The sequence below is a fragment of the Melanerpes formicivorus genome, unplaced genomic scaffold (assembly GCF_026170545.1).
Source record: "Melanerpes formicivorus ecotype bairdi unplaced genomic scaffold, bMelFor1.0.p_v2 SCAF_23, whole genome shotgun sequence".
NCBI lineage: Eukaryota > Metazoa > Chordata > Aves > Piciformes > Picidae > Melanerpes > Melanerpes formicivorus.
In genome coordinates, this window is record NW_027142375.1 from 989,252 (window position 1) to 1,005,793 (window position 16,542).

At 50.1% G+C, this 16,542-nt stretch overlaps 1 protein-coding gene across 12 annotated transcripts in view; it reads left to right on the forward strand.

The window, feature by feature from the left end:
- The window catches only part of THRB (thyroid hormone receptor beta), a 182,574-nt gene extending 174,972 nt beyond the window's left edge, over positions 1-7,602 (forward strand). For 10 of the 12 annotated variants that reach the window (XM_068152280.1, XM_068152282.1, XM_068152288.1 and 7 more), the window contains one exon: positions 345-7,600. In XM_068152280.1, the coding sequence (XP_068008381.1) occupies positions 345-586 (242 nt within the window). In that variant the 3' untranslated portion in view covers positions 587-7,600. Of the gene's footprint in view, positions 1-344 lie in introns of all 12 variants that reach the window. The other 2 variants (XM_068152277.1, XM_068152278.1) reach the window with 1 other exon arrangement.
- The last annotated feature ends 8,940 nt before the right edge of the window (positions 7,603-16,542 follow it).

Consider the following 16,542-nt stretch of genomic DNA (forward strand, 5'->3'; position numbering starts at 1 on the left):
AACATTTCCCAAACTATTCTAAATAGAGTCATAGAATTGTCAGGGGTGCAGGGGACCTCAAGGGTTCCCTAGTTGCAGACTGGGACCAGTCTTGTTTAACGTCTTCGTTGGTGAGATGGCAGTGGCACCCTCAGCAGCTTTGCTGAATGGGCAAAGCAGACAAGGGATAAAGAAAGGAAGGATTGCCTCCTTGCTTTGAGAGGGAGAGCACTGGTAAGTGAGATGTGCAGGGTAAAAGAGGTCCTTAGTCTCCCTCAGTCTCTCCTGACCCCAGAGCCGCCCTGGTTTTCCTGCTGTCTAATCAAGCAAACAGTGCCAATAACTCTGCCGCTTCTCGCCTGCAGATCGCCCGGGCCTCGTTTGCATCGAGAGGATAGAGAAGTGCCAGGAGGGTTTCCTGCTGGCCTTTGAACACTACATTAATTACAGAAAGCACCACCTTGCACACTTTTGGCCAAAACTGCTGATGAAAGTGACAGACCTGCGAATGATCGGAGCCTGCCACGCCAGCCGCTTCCTGCACATGAAGGTGGAGTGCCCCACGGAACTCTTCCCTCCCTTGTTCCTGGAAGTGTTTGAAGATTAGAGAGACTTGGAGCAGTTCTCCACCCCCCTGTGGCAGTGCTGGCTGTCATTTCATCCCATTGCCCAGCTCTTCTCACCTCTGCTCTTCTTTCGTGCTCGCTGTTTCCCGAGTCGGGGCTGGGGTTTCGTTTGGGTGTCCATTGGGGCTGCCGGGGGCAGCTCTCTACACATGGATGAGAACATCCCTTTGATGCTGCAGGTACTTGTGGTCGTTGCAAGTGTGTCACTCAGTTCTTCAGTGTGAATGCTTTGGCAGCTTAACAGTGAAAATACAGCCAGACCAGGGTCATTCACCAGCACTTGCATGGTCACCAGCTCACACACATCGTTGCTTGGAAAATAATGGGAGAGAAGCTGAAAGTGGTAGAGAATAGGTTTGCCTCCAAGTGAAAACAGCTGTTGTTAGTTTGCTCCTGGCAAGTCTTGTTTAGCATTACCTCATTTTGCAGGGCTCAAGTGACCAGTTAATGAGAAGAAATTCCTATTCCTCATAGAATCATAGAATTGTCAGGGTCGGAAGGGACCTCAAGGATCATCTAGTTCCAACCCCCCTGCCATGGGCAGGGACACCTGATTGTTTCTGTTGTAACAGTCGCCATTAAGGTCTAGGATCTTCATCATCATCACCATCATGGTCCCATCACTTTCTGAGGACGGCTCCAGCAGCTGCAGTTTAACTGTGCCCCATAAATCAAGTACTTAATGCAGAGTGTTAGAAGGGACTGACTCCTTTTTTTTCCATGTGTATAAAAAAGTAAGATCCCTTGGTTCTTACTACATTTGAACTCCAGGTAGCTCCACTGTGGAGTGAGGAGGGGAATTTGGCCCTCTGAGGTGCTTTTGCTGAGTGGAGATGCCTGCTTTCTCTGAGGTGCATGGAGAATGTGTCTCTCAGAGGGAAGGCTGTCTGTCAGGAGAGCATCCAGGGATGTGAGTGCTCACAGAGTGAGGACAAGGAGAACAACACATTCTGGGTGACCTTCAGATGGGACAGAAACCAGCTGTGTCATTACCAACCCTCATGACTGTACAGCTTTATCCCAGCCATACAAATAGTATTGCTTGGCAGCCATATTTTGGGGTTTTTATATACATATATATATAAAGTTTATATTCACATCTCTATATAATTTTATATATATATAATTACAAACCTTCAGCAGATGTCTTAAACATAGCTCCATCCTTTTCTCTTCTGTCCTTCTCTCACCCTCTCCTGCACAGGCTGGCTGTTGATCAGCTGGGTTGTCCCTGCTTGCTGTCAGTCTGTGTTCTGTTTGCGTTTCCTCCTGCTGCCTGCAGGAGCAGGAACCCAGCTGAGCAGCAGCAGGGCATCCAGAGTCTGCCAGCACTCTCCCTCCTGGGCTGTGCAGAGGCTGCTGCTGAGGGCATTATAGGTAGAGGGATGTCGCTCCTGGGCTTTATGAACTCGGTATGAAACCATTCTCTGCATTTGTGTGACTGTGTGACACATCCTGGGAAGGGGGGACTTGGCTCACACCTTTGCACATCCTCAGGCCCTACCTTCCTTCATGTTGTGCATTCATTGGCACTGGTTTCTTTCTCTGCTATGTACTGATGCCTTTGCCTGCAAGTCAGTGGGCACTGCTGGGGTGAATGTGTTGACCTTCAAAGCTCATGGCCCATACCTAAACCTGTATGCTGTGTGTTTGTCCCCTTACAAAAACACAATACTCAGGAAATCCTCTCTCTTAGGTGGAACACAGTCTGTGTGTGCCAGGGATTACATTTTTCCCACCCCTCTTTCCCTACATAATTGATAAGCATTGGAGTGCTCTTGGCTATGTTTTCAGGGATATGAAATCTTGTTCTTTGGTACCATATGCACCTGTGATGATTTAGGAGCGCTGATGTTATCACTTGGGAGTTTCTACCATGACTTTATGAGAACATTCAAACACTAAGGGATGTTCAGGGGAGTTTTGCAGGCAGCAAGGAAGACAGACCAGTGGGAATATGCTTGTAAGTGTTTGCTGGAGTTGAAGGACATCTGTGGGAGCCCGTGTTTGGTCTGTCTCGAGGCACAAGTGCTGACATCAGTCTCTGTCCAAATTGCTTGTAGTGTCTTGGGAAAGCTAGAAACTTTCTTTTGAAACAGGACAAGGTGATGAACTCACATGCAGAATCTCAGATGAGCAGCATCCATAGCCCAGGAAGAATGCTGGATACCTGATGCCTTGCTTGCATCTCTACCCAGAACTACTTGCAGAGAAAAGAGAAATAACTGTGTCTGTCTTTTGGAGCTTTGTTCTGACATGAATCTGAGTATGGAATGCTGCAGCCAGTGCAAGTATCTCACCTCTTAGCTAAATGTAAGCTTGAGTTAAGATACAAGCTTTTGATTGTGCTGCACAGATGAGACCCTGGAGGAAAAATACTACACTTCTCCTAGTTTTATTCACAGTGATCTTGCTACAAGGTCCATGATGCTTCATGTAGTTGTCAGATCTTCAGTTCCTGGAGTTGTGCTGATGCTTGAGAGGTTCAATCTATCACTGGGTCAGCAATTCCTATCCTTTGAGCTGTAATCAATAGCCTCAAAGTTCATTCTTTAGGTGGGAAGATGCTACCCAGCAGTGACCTAGCTCATAACTGTTAGGGCCCTGAGAACTGGCCTTCTGAATGCTTGAGATTGCCAGGACTGCACTAAGGAAATTTGAGAGAGATTAGAAAAAGTGTGAGAGTTGCTGGATTGACCTGGGGAAGCAGCAGGAGATGGAAGACCTTGAAATGCCCCAGAGAGGCCTGCATTTTGAGGCAGTACTGAAACTGAGCACTTTGCACACTGGCTGTTGTAAAAATCCGTACAGGAACTTGTCCTCCAAGGCCTAGCGTGGCAAAGGTTTAAAGCAGCCTGCATAACAGGGTGTCTGAATGCAGCACATGAGCTGCACTGAGGCACCCAGGCCAATGGCCTGACTTCCCAAGGTTCTGATGCAGGTTGAAGATGTGCTTAATCAGGGTTCAGAGAATCAGTCCTCCTCCCTTAAGCGACTGCAGGAGGGCCAAAGTGCCTAAAGTTAGGTGAGCAGCTTAGAGGGATTTGGCAGCACTGAGCAGACAGGGCACACACCAGCACGCTGCTGGCTGCTTAGGTGAAGTCCCAGCCTGGTACTGATTGTCAGAGTGAGAGCTGTCACTGGTAGTCCTTAGCTGAACAGTGAGACCAAGCTCTCAGACAGGTTTGATGTACTGACATCTAATGACCTCTGATCTCCAGACAGTCTTACTGTGTGTGACTCCCTCAGCACAGCTCCTGACTCACGTGAGCATGAGAGCAAAACCAGATCAGGTGAGGATGCTCTCGCAGACTCTTGCCAGTAGATTCTGACATTAATCCTGCTAAGACTTGTTCTTACATCTGGATTGTCTCAAGCCATTGGAGGGTTGAGCCACTGGGTTCACCTTCTGAGCAGCAGACATCAGTAGTGCAGTGAGCTCCCTGTGTAGTAACTGTCTGAGAGAAGTAACACACACTTCCCAGTGCAGCCCAGAGTCTCATTCCTGGTGGTGCCACATGCCTCTCCTGTTTGCTTTGTGACCTACCTGTGGGTCTTACACAGAAGATCCTTTCTGTCCAACCTGGTCGTTGCCATTCGTGGTTTTGCCCTGAGGAGCCCTCGGTGCATTTGGGTTCTCATTCCATGTGTAACCTCAGATAAATTGTGATATTCACAGTGACATAGAGTGTGGGATCATCATTTTTGTTTACATTCTGCCAAAGTGTAGGTGTTAGAGCCAGGCCTCCAAGGTCCAAAGTCCTCTTGAATCAGGCTGCTTGGCTCCTTCAAAGGCATGTGTCAGGAAGAGAGGACAAAACTCTGTGCGGCAAGAGCATTTATCTCCTCCACCTGCCAGGGCAGGGCTGCTGATCACAAGCAGAGCATGTCATTGCTAGTGATGTATCTCTGTGCTATGGAACTCTAACCTGTGTGTGTCATATTGACTTCTTGCTGCATGAATCATAAATGATAAGAACCAGTCCTACAGTTTTGACACGTAGCCAGCACCCCTAAGGCTAAACCTTTTTCACTGACAGGATCTAAACCCGCAGCCAAGGAACACGCTCCTCCTGCTGCTGAGAGCCACGGAACGTGTTCAACATTTACCTTTTCCTAAGGGGAGAGGTGACAGAAGCTCTTCAGGGTGACTTTTGTGCTCGTCTGGGACCGAGTGCCAGACTTCTCCTTTTGATAAAGCAAGGAAGTGATCCACAGTTAAATTTTGTAGAAAGAGCTTTGTTGTAGAGCGATAGAGACTTTATTTTCCACGTGAAGAATGGGAGCAGCGCCAGCACGGTGGGGGGTTCTTTTTTACTATGGTATATTTTTGCTTTAAAATTGGGGGGGAAAGGAAAAAAAAACCAACAAAAAAGGAGAAAGAAACAAAAAGGTTTGGCCTTATCACCAAGTTTTCCTGTGTCGTATCGGTGTTAGCAGCTGCAGTGAGTGCGCGCCGTGTGTATCCACATTGACTGACGTCGCCTTCAAAAAGCAATATAGTGTGCAGGTGAACGAGTTGTTTGTGACTGCCCTTTGCACAGCTGACCTGCTAGAAAAAGCTGACCTTCTTTATGCACAAGACAATCAAATGTCAACCTACATCAGCACCCAGGTGTAGGTTAAATTGATGTAAATTACTGAGCACAATGTAAAAAACAATAAAATTAAGAGACACTTTATTTAATTACACATTTGACGTTGGGCAAGACAGCAGCAGGGCATGAACCAGCTGGCAAGCTCTCTTCTTTCAGTTCTTTCTCTAATCCCTTCACTCTCATTTCTTTCTCTCTAACTTTTTCACTGGTATTTCTTTAACTTTTTCACTGGCATTTCTTTTTCACTGTCATTTCTTTCTCTAATTTCTTCACTGGCATTTCTTTCTCTCTAATTCCTCCACTGTCATTTCTTTCTTCACTGTCATTTCGCTGTAACTGCTCTCTTTAATTTCTTTCTCTCTTTCCTTACTGCAACTCTCTCTCTCTTTCCTTACTTCATCTCTCACTCTTCAGTTTTTACTTTGCTCATAAATCCATCCAATTAGTCATTCATCCTTTTTTGGAAGAGAAGGGTGGTCTGGGTTGTCTGTTCTTACAAAGCAGGCTGGGGGAGGACCTTGTTCCTTTCTCTGTGGGGTCTGTGGGGTTTGCTTATTTGGTTTGTTTTTTATACCAGTTTCATGCCCTGAGGATAAGGCAAATGCTAGACCATGAGATAAAAAACACAACAAAGTACCTTGGATGATTTTTTTGGTTGGGTTTGGGTTTCTTGTTCTGTTTTTGCAAACAGTGTTAAGAGGTATGCTAGATGGGTAATATTTTTTCATCCTGAAATATATTAAAAAAGAGAAAAAAAAAGAAGAAACCTCTGTGATCACAAATGTTTTAAACTTATCTAAAGAGAAAGATTTGTATATTTGGGGAAAGAAAATAATTTTTACATAGCTTTTGTATGCAGATATTCAACCTGTAATTCTGACTCTGGTAGGCATAGATAACTGTGTAAGCTTGAGTTCTGGAAAAACAAAGAAAAAGCTTATGACTGAAAAGTGCCTCTGGAGTCTCCTTCTCTTTCTTGCAGGCTTCCCAGCAGCCCCCACCAGGATGGGAAAAGCAGGACCCAGAGCAGCCTTCCTGCCAGCTCTAACCTGTTCACATTGCTAGCCTGCTCCATCCCTTTCATCACCTACCTCATAGCTTATCTCCTCTCCTTCCCTCCCTTGGGCACCCAACCAAAGGTTTTCACTTCCCCACTGTTCACATCAGCCAAAGTGAATGCACTGTTGTGGCCTGACTCCTGATTCCTATCTCAATTACATGTTGAAGGGAACGCCCTTTCTTTCCTGCTCCACTCCCAGTGGAGATGGAGGTGTTGTGGCAGGAGCAGTAGCTTTCTCATCTCGCCACATTTTGCATACCTTGGTCTCCTACCTGATGGAGAAGGTTTCCTCACTCAGATATTATCTCTGTTCTCATATTTCTGTGCAGTTTTGATTTCTTTTCCAGCCCTTTCATTCCTCTCAGGAAGAAAAGCAAGACCCAGCATCCTGATCAAAAATCCTTTCTTGGCTTGTCCCAGATGGGAATCCTCTCCACAGCTGCTGCTTCACAGTGATTTCCACCAGCATTTGCTGACTGACTGCCAGCTCCTGCTCCTGCCCCCTCTCCATATGAGGCACTGGGAGCATTCAAACAGCTGCTGAGTTCCCTGACCTCCCTCTCCCTGACATCTATGGGATCACCTTCCCCATGCTGGGATTGGTGTCCCTGGGAAGCACTGTGCTGGTGCCTCAAGGGTTTGTTCCCCCTGTTGCCTGTGGGAATCAGAATTGTCAGGGTTGGAAGGGACCTCAAGGATCAGCCAGTTCCAACCATCCCTGCCATGGTCAGGGACAGCTCACACTACAGCAGGTTGCTCACAGCCACATCCAGCCTGGCCTGAAAAACCTCCAGGGATGAGGCTTCCACCACCTCCCTGGGCAACCTGTGCCAGGCTCTCACCACCCTCATGGGGAAGAACTTCTTCCTGATGTCTAATCTCTATCTCCCCTCCTGTAGCTTGGATCTATTCCCCTAATCCTATCACTACCCAACACTCTAAATTCCTGTAGCCCCCTTCAGATACTGGAAGGCCACAATCAGGTCTCCTGGGAGCCTTCCAGACTGAACAGCCCCAACTCTCAGTCTATCTCCATAGCAGAGCAGCTCCAGCCCTCTGCTCATCCTCGTGGCCCTTCTCTGGACACCTTCCAGCCCCTCCAGATCTTTTTTGTAATAGGGGCCTACCTTCAAAGACAGAATCTCCACCTGAAGAACATGAAGGCAGGCATGAAACCCCGTCAGGCACTCCAGCACCTGAGGGAGGAGGCCTTGCCAAAGCCTCTGGTGGGTTTGCACTGAATCAGCGATGATGTGGGGTGCTCAGATCCAGACTTGCCCAGGACCAGCTCTGGAGAGGGGAGTTTGTTTGCTGTGTAGCAATGTGTTTACCCAAGGCAAATAAATAATTCTGCTCCAACAGTCCCCATTGCATGGCTGTGACATTTTCAGCTGTTCTTTGCAGCAGTGGAGTCTGTGTGGAGTCAAACAGTGGCTTGAGGTTGGAGAGGAGCAGCGCTCCTGCGGCCCATGTGTTTGCTCCAGTGTGTGTTTCTCTGTGCAGGGAAGGACACAGGTGGTCAGTTCCCCACCCTGGGCACTGGCACAGCCAGCAGTGTGGTCTCACCCTGCTTTGAGCTGCCCCATGCACCCTGCACCTGTTCTGACCACACAGATCCAGGCTGTCCTTCTGTAGTGCCTTTTGCTTGACCCTGCGATGCCGTTCAGATGTCAAAACTGGAACTGGAAATGCAAGGCACTGCTCTGTGGTGGCATTTGAGACCAGTGGGCAGTGACTCATGCTCTACAACCACCAGGTGCTTGGTCAGACGTTCTCCCATGGTCAGACCCAGAGGCATGGGGGACTCATAGCATCACTTCAGTGCAAATAGAAGTCCTTCATTCCACTCTGGATGACTCTGGTAGTCCCAGCTGAAGTCTGGTGGAGTTGGCATTTCCTCCCCATGACCTGAGCAGTGCTTAATGCTCTAAGCCTAGGTGGAGCAAATGCATTGCAAGCTCCTTGAGGCACACCTCCCTGGCTCCTGGAGGCTTTGCTCTTTTCTCTGCACAGATGTAGCCTGAGATACTCCAGCATGCCCCAGGGAGCAGGACATGACCTGCATTTGGCTGTGCTGTGCTGTGTAGGATTTCCTCTGCATGCACCTTGAAGAGCTGGCGATGCAGGACATGCAACAGTCAGTCAGGCTCTCTGAGAGGTCTGCCAGTGAAGCTGCCACAGCACCCAGAAGCTTTAGCCTTCCACTGGCAGATTTGGGATTGCTGTGAACTAGCCCACTCCAGGCCTCTGCAGTGCAGTGCTAATTCAAACTAATCAAGGCCCTGGGTCTGCTTCAGGTCAAAAACCATCTGGGGCATGCCCTTGGGAAGGAAACACCAACCTCAAGCTGCTTGACCAAACAGAGAGAGCAGAGGGGTGGAGTGGACAGCTACTGTCTGCTGTGTGACTCTGTACCATGCAGCTTTGCCCACTGATGGGATCTGGAAGAGGCTGACTGACTAATTCCCAGCCAGACAAGAAGGTTAGGATCCCAAGCTGCAGCAGGAAGGCCTGAACAAATGTGTCCAAGCTGCTGTTGCTGGAGGAGCAGGAAGAGGGGATAGGTGACCAGCTCCAAGGCTGTGTCTAGGGATGATAAATAAAAATACCCTCTCCCTAGAAAGCCAAGGTGGAGAAGTACCTCAGCACCTCCAGATCTTTTTTGTAACAGAGGCTCCAGAGCTGGATGCAGTACTCCAACTGTGGTCTCAGCAGAGTGGAGCAGAGGGGCAGAATCACCTCCTCAGCCTGCTGGCCACACTTCTCTTGCTGCAGCCCAGGCTCTGCTTGGCTCTCTGGGCTGCAAGTGCTCCCTGCTGGCTCCTGTTGAGCTTCTCATCCACCAGTGTGGTGAAGGCACATTATGCCCCGATGCTGAGTCTTGTCCCAGCATGTGAGCAAGTTCCCCCTCCCTCCAGGAGGAAGACAAGAGCCAGGGCATTGGCCAGGCTTGCAGGCACCCAGCGCATGCAGCGCTTGTGCTGACACCAAGTATGGCATCATTCTAGCTTCATGCTTTCTATAGGCTGAAGCCAGTTGCTTATGAGAGTGCCCACTGGTCAAGCCCAGCCTCGAGGAATCTATAAGTATCACCCCAGTTGGTGAACACGTTGCCCCCTCATTTACTTTGTCCCTGTGCTTGCTCGAGAGAGTAACTCTCGAGCTGCAGCTTTGCCATTGAGCTTATTGTTGTTAGCTTCTGTTATACATGCACGCATACTGGAAGCCTCTGCATCGTTGAAGAAGCCCAGAGGGAGGACCTTCGCTGAGCCTGAGGAGCTCAGCATTGCTACAACCAGTCGTGCCGACCGGGAGAGCCCATCGTGCCACCGGAGGACTGGACCAACCCCCGCGGGTAAGATCTGCCCAGTTGCCGGGGAGAAGGGACTTGATCAATACCGAGTCCACGTATGCCTAGCCCCGCCGTAGCGGGAGGGGAGCCGCCGAGTGCCGCTCTGAGCCCTGTGGATCCCAGGGAAAACCAAAGCATTGTTCGTGCCTATACTGCACTGAACCTGGGACCGCTACCAGAGTCCTGTTGCTCCTTTAACCTCGGTAAAGAGAATCCGCCGCCTAACGCAGCCGCATTCTCCCCCTGAGGCTGTTTGCATCAGCCCCGAGAACCGCCGTGGTTGGGCCGACCCCCGTAGCTTCGCCTGCTTCCGTCGTTCGAGCCCACCTACCGGCCACCGTCGTCCCGCCCTGCCGTGCGAGCCGACTTCTGAGGGCCGACCCCACGGACCGACCCCGACCAGGACCGATCCCTGCTGTCTGAAGGGAACTGAATATTGTCCACGTGCTTTGCACCCACTAGCACTCAGTTCAAAGGATCCGCGTCTAGCAGAGTAAGCGCTGACGCATAGACAGATTATAATAGTGCTGTGTATAGCCAGGAGCCGCCCGCGTCCCGCCGAGTCGCCATCTAGTGGCCAAGCGGCGAAACTGCACCCTTCGTTATGTAAATATAGAAAGGGTTTATAGATAGTTCGATTACGTTTTCACACTAAGCCAGTTGTGGAATCTGTTTCACGAACGTGCACTAGAACATGTATATAAGTTGGTGATTCATCGGTTATTAATAGTTTTATAATTAATAAAAATAATATTTTTCATAATTCATATTTCATATTCATAAATTTAATAACCTCTTCACCACAACCAGCACCCCCAAGGCCTTTTCTTCAGGGCTGCCCTCAAGCCAGGCTCTGCCGGGCATGTGTTAGTGCTTGGGATTGCCCCGACCCTCTACCTGGTCTGCCTCTGAAGCCTGTGTGCAAAGCTCTTTGTCAGCAGACTGTAGCATTAAAAGGCTCATCTGTTTGTTGTAAAAACCTGGCACACAATATCTGTTCCCCCCAGCAGTGTCCTGTCACCAGAGCCTGCAAGTCATGAACATTGTTGCCGAGACCCAAGGGAGAAATGGGAGTCTGCAGGAGAAGCTGTGCTGGCCAGGAGAGAGGTTTGAGCTCCCTGGAGAGCTCATGTTTAGACAGCTTTGCACCAGCACAGGGCTGAACCCCAAAGCTGCACTGATTCCTTTCCAGTCTATGACCCCAAAGCCCTGTGCTGAAGGATAGGTGATGATTGCCCTTTGGCTAAAACTCTTCTGGGCCTAACTGTCCTCTTTGGGGGCCAAGGACAGCTCCAAGTCTCAGGCTGCCCTGCACTGAGGGCAAGCAAACACATCAGGGCTGGCAGCATCTGTGGTGAAATGCCCACGTGCCTCAAGCAGCCCATGGGCATGCAGCCCAGGGAGCCTGGAGTGAGCCCTGACACTGGCGCCAGGGCATGGCTGCTGGTGTGAGCTCAGGGTGGAAAGGGACACAGAGACCACTTGTGGTGCAAGGTGTGGGAGTCCTCTTGGTTTGATTTGTGTTTGAAGATCTGTTTATAAAAGCAATGATGAAATTAAGTAACCATCCCAGGGTAATTATAGCTTGTCCCATTTTGAGCTGTGCCCAGCTGATCTGCCACCAGCCCTGCCTGTAGGCTGCTGAGTGCACCTACACAGGACTTTTCCCACATGTGTTTGCTCTGAACTGGGGATAATGACAGTGTGTCCACTTCACAACAAAGCTAACCATCCCCATTTCTTTTCTCTTATCCTGGAAAGAAGGTGGTGACAAGGATTTTAACCAGGAGATGTCGCAGCAAGACAGGTGTCTAGGATGAGACAAGAGGCTGTACGAAAAAGTCAGGTTTTGGAATCACTTCCATGAACTGACAAAATCTAACTGTGAGGCTTGGCTGAGACACCTGAAGGCTGTGAGGCCATTCAGAGACTTGAATAAATGGAGAGCTGGGCAGAGAGGAACCTCATGAGGCTCAGCAGGGTTAGTCCTGCACCTGGGAAGGAAGAACAAACTGCAGCAGGACAGGCTGGGAGGGGATCTGCTGGAGAGCAGCCCTGTGGAGAAGGAGCTGGGAGTGCTGGTGGACAACAAGCTCTGCATGGGACAGCAATGTGCCCTGGGGGCCAAGAAGGCCAATGGGGTCCTGGGCTGCATTCAGAGCAGTGTGTCCAGCAGATCCAGGGAGGTTCTCCTCCCCCTCTACTCTGCCCTGCTGAGACCTCACCTGGAATATTGCATCCAGCTCTGGGCTCCCCAGTTCAGGAGGGACAGGCATCTGCTGGAGAGAGTCGAACAGAGGGCAATGAAGGGACTGGAGCACTGCCTGCTGAGGAGAGGCTGAGAGTCCTGAGGCTGTTTAGTCTGGAGAAGAGAAGCCTGAGAGGGGATTTAATCAATGTCTATCAATATCTGAGGGCTGGGGGTCAGGAGGGAGGGGACAGGCTCTGCTCAGCTGCACCCTGGGATAGGACAAGGGGCAATGGATAGAAACTGCAGCACAGGAGGTTGCACCTCAAGATGAGGAGGAACTTCTTCACTGTGAGAGGCACAGAGCCCTGGAAGATGCTGCCCAGAGAGGTTGTGGAGTCTCCTTCTCTGGAACCTTTCCAGCCCCATCTGGATGCATTCCTGTGTGACCTGTGCTGGATTCTTTGGTCCTGCTCTAGCAGGGGGGTTGGACTCGATGATCCCTGGAGGTCCCTTCCAATCCCTAACATCCTGTGCAGCGCTGCAAAATCATACACTGCTAGTGAGGTGTCCTGGTTTGAGGCCAGAGAGATCCTCTGTTGCCCCTGAGAGGGGCAAAGGGATGACACCCACACAAATGGATTGGGAAGTGATGGAAAGTTTAAATGGGAAAGCAGTAAGTGTTGTACAGAAGCTACAAAGCATAGTGGCAAAGAACCCCAAAGCATACAGAGTCCCTTGCAGCACACCCAAAGGCTCTCCAACACTTCCCTTCTCCCCACCTGAGGGTGCACCCAAAAGTTCCAAATGAATGATGGTGCTATGCAATAAAGGCCAGAAAATGTCCATTTACTGTGTTCCATGTACCAGACAGCACCTCCAGAGATGGGAACAGACCTCAAACAGCCCCAGTTTTTGCTGCCTTCTCTCTGGACAGACCTCAGAGCTAATCTGAGGGCTGGTATTTGTGGAGGGCTGCAGTGAAGCCTTCTCAGCCCCAGGTCAGCAGCCCTCTTGCTGCTTAGCAGAAGTCTGGGTCAGGGTGAAGGCTCTAGTTTCCAGGAGCAGAGACCTCTGCTCCATCCTTGCAGTCTAGAGGCAAAGCTCAGTCATTGCAGTGACTAAGATAAATCCCTTCTGTCCCTCCTTTGGGTGAACAAGGTTTCACCTGGCCACTTATTCCAGCCAGCCAGCAGCAGCAGCAGGAGGCTTAGGGAAGGGAGCAGCTGCCACACTTCGTTCCTTCCTGGCTTCCAAAGCTGGGCTGCATGCTGGGGCACACAGCTGTTTCTGAGCTGCCTGCCCTTTGATGAGCCTACCTGAACCTCACTGCTCTGCACAGCTGGACACCACTGACCCCATGCCACCACTGCACCCAGGAGAGACAGCCTGGAGCTCCCGCACCGCATCCTGCCGTGCTCAGCTCCGGGGGGTGACGCAGAGCAGCGCTCAGCAGCTCCTCCTGCTTATTGCAGCAGGATAGCCCTGTAGCTTCTCAGTCTGCAGAAAGGTTCTGTGGCTGCTGGTAGTAATAAATGGACACTTGTTTACCACCTGTAGTTTAGTTTTGTGGCCATGTGCTGTCCCTCCTTGGGAGAGTGGGAGTTGTGCAGGAATAACTGAGTCGGTTAGCTAAGAAGTGTTAGGTAGGGATTAAGGATGTCCTTAATACACTCTTGTACTGAAACTTTAAAGCTTCAAAGTTGTAGCACAAGCAGCTCCTGATCTGCCTCACCTTTCTGTATGCACCTGCTACAACCAGACCCTGTGCCAGGCACAACCACCATCTGATCCAGTGTGCCCTGGCAGGACATGCCCTTCCAGCTTGGCACAGACACCAAACTGCAGTCTCTCCCAAACTGCTCTGTCTTCTCTCCTTCTCACTTGTAAGATACACCCACAGACAGACTGCAGGCTAAGCCAGCCAGCCTCTCCTGGGCTGTGGGGGCACTTGTGGGGGAAAAAAACAACTTCTCTTCTCCTTCTTTTCAATGCACTTTGAAGACAAAAATAGACTGAAGGTAAATGATAGCCTGTCCCAGATGTGTGAGGTCTGAGAGCTCCAAAAGAAATATGGCAAGTGCTGGTAAGACCTTGTCAATATGCCAGTCAGAACGTGGCCTCAAGTTCAGGCCTGTTGTCTGGCCTTATCTTGCTGCTTTGGAGCAATTCAGTGCAAAGAACAATTAAATAACGAGAACAAATCTGCTGAAGAGCAACTGAAGGAGCTGGGGCTGGTTAGTGTGAAACAGAGGAGGCTGAGGGGAGAGCTCCTGGCTCTCTACAACTACCTGAAAGGAGGTTGTGGAGAGGCTGCTGCTGGTCTCTCCTCACAGGTCATTAGTGATAGAACAAGAGGCAATGGCCTCAAGCTGCCACTGGGTAGGTTTAGACTGGACAGTAGGAAAAAAATGTTCATGGCCAGAGTGGTCAGGGATTGGGATGTGCTGCCCAGGGAGGTGGTGGAGCCACCAAGCCTGGATGTGTTTAAAGGTATTTTGGATGTGGTGTTTGGGGGTTCCAACACAAGCTGGTAACTGCTCCCTCCTGTTTCAAAGCAGCTAAGAGCAAAACTGCAAACATTTGAATTTCTCAAAGGAGTTAAGTCAGCTGGCTCCTGACTCTCTTCCTGCAGTGTGCTATTTAAAAAGCCTGCCGCCTTTCCTCCATCCACCGGTAAGGCATTTGCAGAGTCATCTGGCTCCACCAAGTGACAACTGTTGCCATTGCTAGTCTGGACTTGCAGCTTAAGTGACACAGAACTGGCACCAGGTAGTGCAACAAGCCAGTGACACCGAATCTTCCCTGGAGAGCTTCCGACCCCAGCAGCCTGTGTCTCTCAGATTATTTCCCTGCAGTAGCTATGGAGCAAGTGTGGTGGGGTAAAAGGGTTTCAGGAAAGCAGAGTGTTTGCCAGACACCAGTTTGACAGTCTTCCAGATGCTGCACAAGGCCCATACCTCTGTAGATGTGTTGGGAACTTGAGAGTGTAGAAATGCCCACACTGTGTGACCTCTTTCTTACACAGCTCTGAAGGAACATGCCTGGGAAGGCTCAGTGTGAAGAGAAACTTGCTGACACAGCCATGAGGTAGGATGCCCTCAAACCTATTCTGCATAAGCATTTTTAAGAGGCCCTCTAAAAGACAGGAGCACAGAGGTTGAAGGAGAGGAACAAACTGTGCAGGAGACAGTTCCTTTTTTCCTACTTATTTACACCAAACTGGTGAATAACTGAAAACATTGTAGAGTAAATCAAGAAGACAGTGACAGGTTTCATGTGGCTATGATGAATCAGAGCATCTGCATTTTACCTTAATGAGCTGTATGTTGTCTGATACTAAATTAAATGAACCTTCCTTGTGGGTGTTGTGCTGTGCTGTTTCACTTGTGCATACACCAAAGTCTACCATCAAAAGAACCAACCTAACAAGTCTTTTAAATGCCAGGAAAATTTCAGCCATAGGCACTAAAGTGGTACTCTGTAACTCCAAAGGTACCTGGCACCACCACAGCCCTGCCTGCCATTCACTAAGCAGTCTCTCCTTCCACACAGAGCTGGGAAACATCTATGTGCTGCTCCAGCTAAGGAGAGGAGTACAGCAAACACAAAGCAGTATAACTACGTCTCACAATACACATAACAGAGGAGCCTCTGGTGAGACCTAATAGCCAGTACCTGAAGGGGCTTACAAGAAGGATGGAGAGAGACTGTTTGCAAAGGACTGCAGTGACAGGACGAGGGGCAGTGGCTTCAAACTGGAGAAGGGCAGATTTAGGTTGGATGTCAGGAACAACTTCTTCACTGTGAGGGTAGTGGAACCCTGGAACAGGTTGCCTGGGGAGGTGGTTTGGGCCCCATGCCTGGACATACTCAAGACGAGGCTAAACAAGCACAGCTGAGCAGAGCCTGTCCCCTCCCTCTTGACCCCCAGCCCTCAGATATTGATAGACCTTTATTAAATCCCCTCTCAGTCTTCTCTTCTCCAGACTAAACAGCCCCAGGGCGCTCAGCTCTCCTCATCAGGCAGTGCTGCAGTCCCTTCAGCATCCTTGGACTCTCTCCAGCAGATCCCTGTCCCTCCTGAACTGGGGAGCCCAGAGCTGGATGCAATATTCCAGGTGAGGTCTCAGCAGGGCAGAGTAGAGGGGGAGGAGAACCTCCCTGGCTCTGCTGGACACACTGCTCTGGATGCAGCCCAGGGCCCCTCTGGCCTTCTTGGCCCCCAGGGCACATTGCTGTCCCATGCAGAACTTGTTGTCCACCAGCACTCCCAGCTCCTTCTCCACAGGGCTGCTCTCCAGCAGATCCCCTCCCAGCCTGTCCTGCTGCAGTTTGTTCTTCCTTCCCAGGTGCAGGACTCTGCACTTATCCCTGCTGAGCCTCATGAGGTTCCTCTCTGCCCAGCTCTCAGTCTGTCCAAGTCTCTGAATGGCCTCACAGCCTTCAGGTGTCTCAGCCAAGCCTCCCAGTTTGGTCCCATCAGCAAACTTGCCGAGCAGACTCTGTCCCCTCATCAATGTCATAAAACCAGTACTGTGCTGAGCAATTCTTCCTTAACTTCCAGCAGAGTTCTTTTTTCCCCGAAGTTTGTGGAACCTTGGGGGCTTTTGAGGCTTGTTTGGAAGGATGCTGGCAGAGGTTTGTTGGAGCCTGGAAGAGTAAGCGAGGGAACAGAAAGGCAAGAGGGAGGAAAGTGAAAAGAAACTGAACTGCTCTTTTGGCTTTCTGTGGCATGA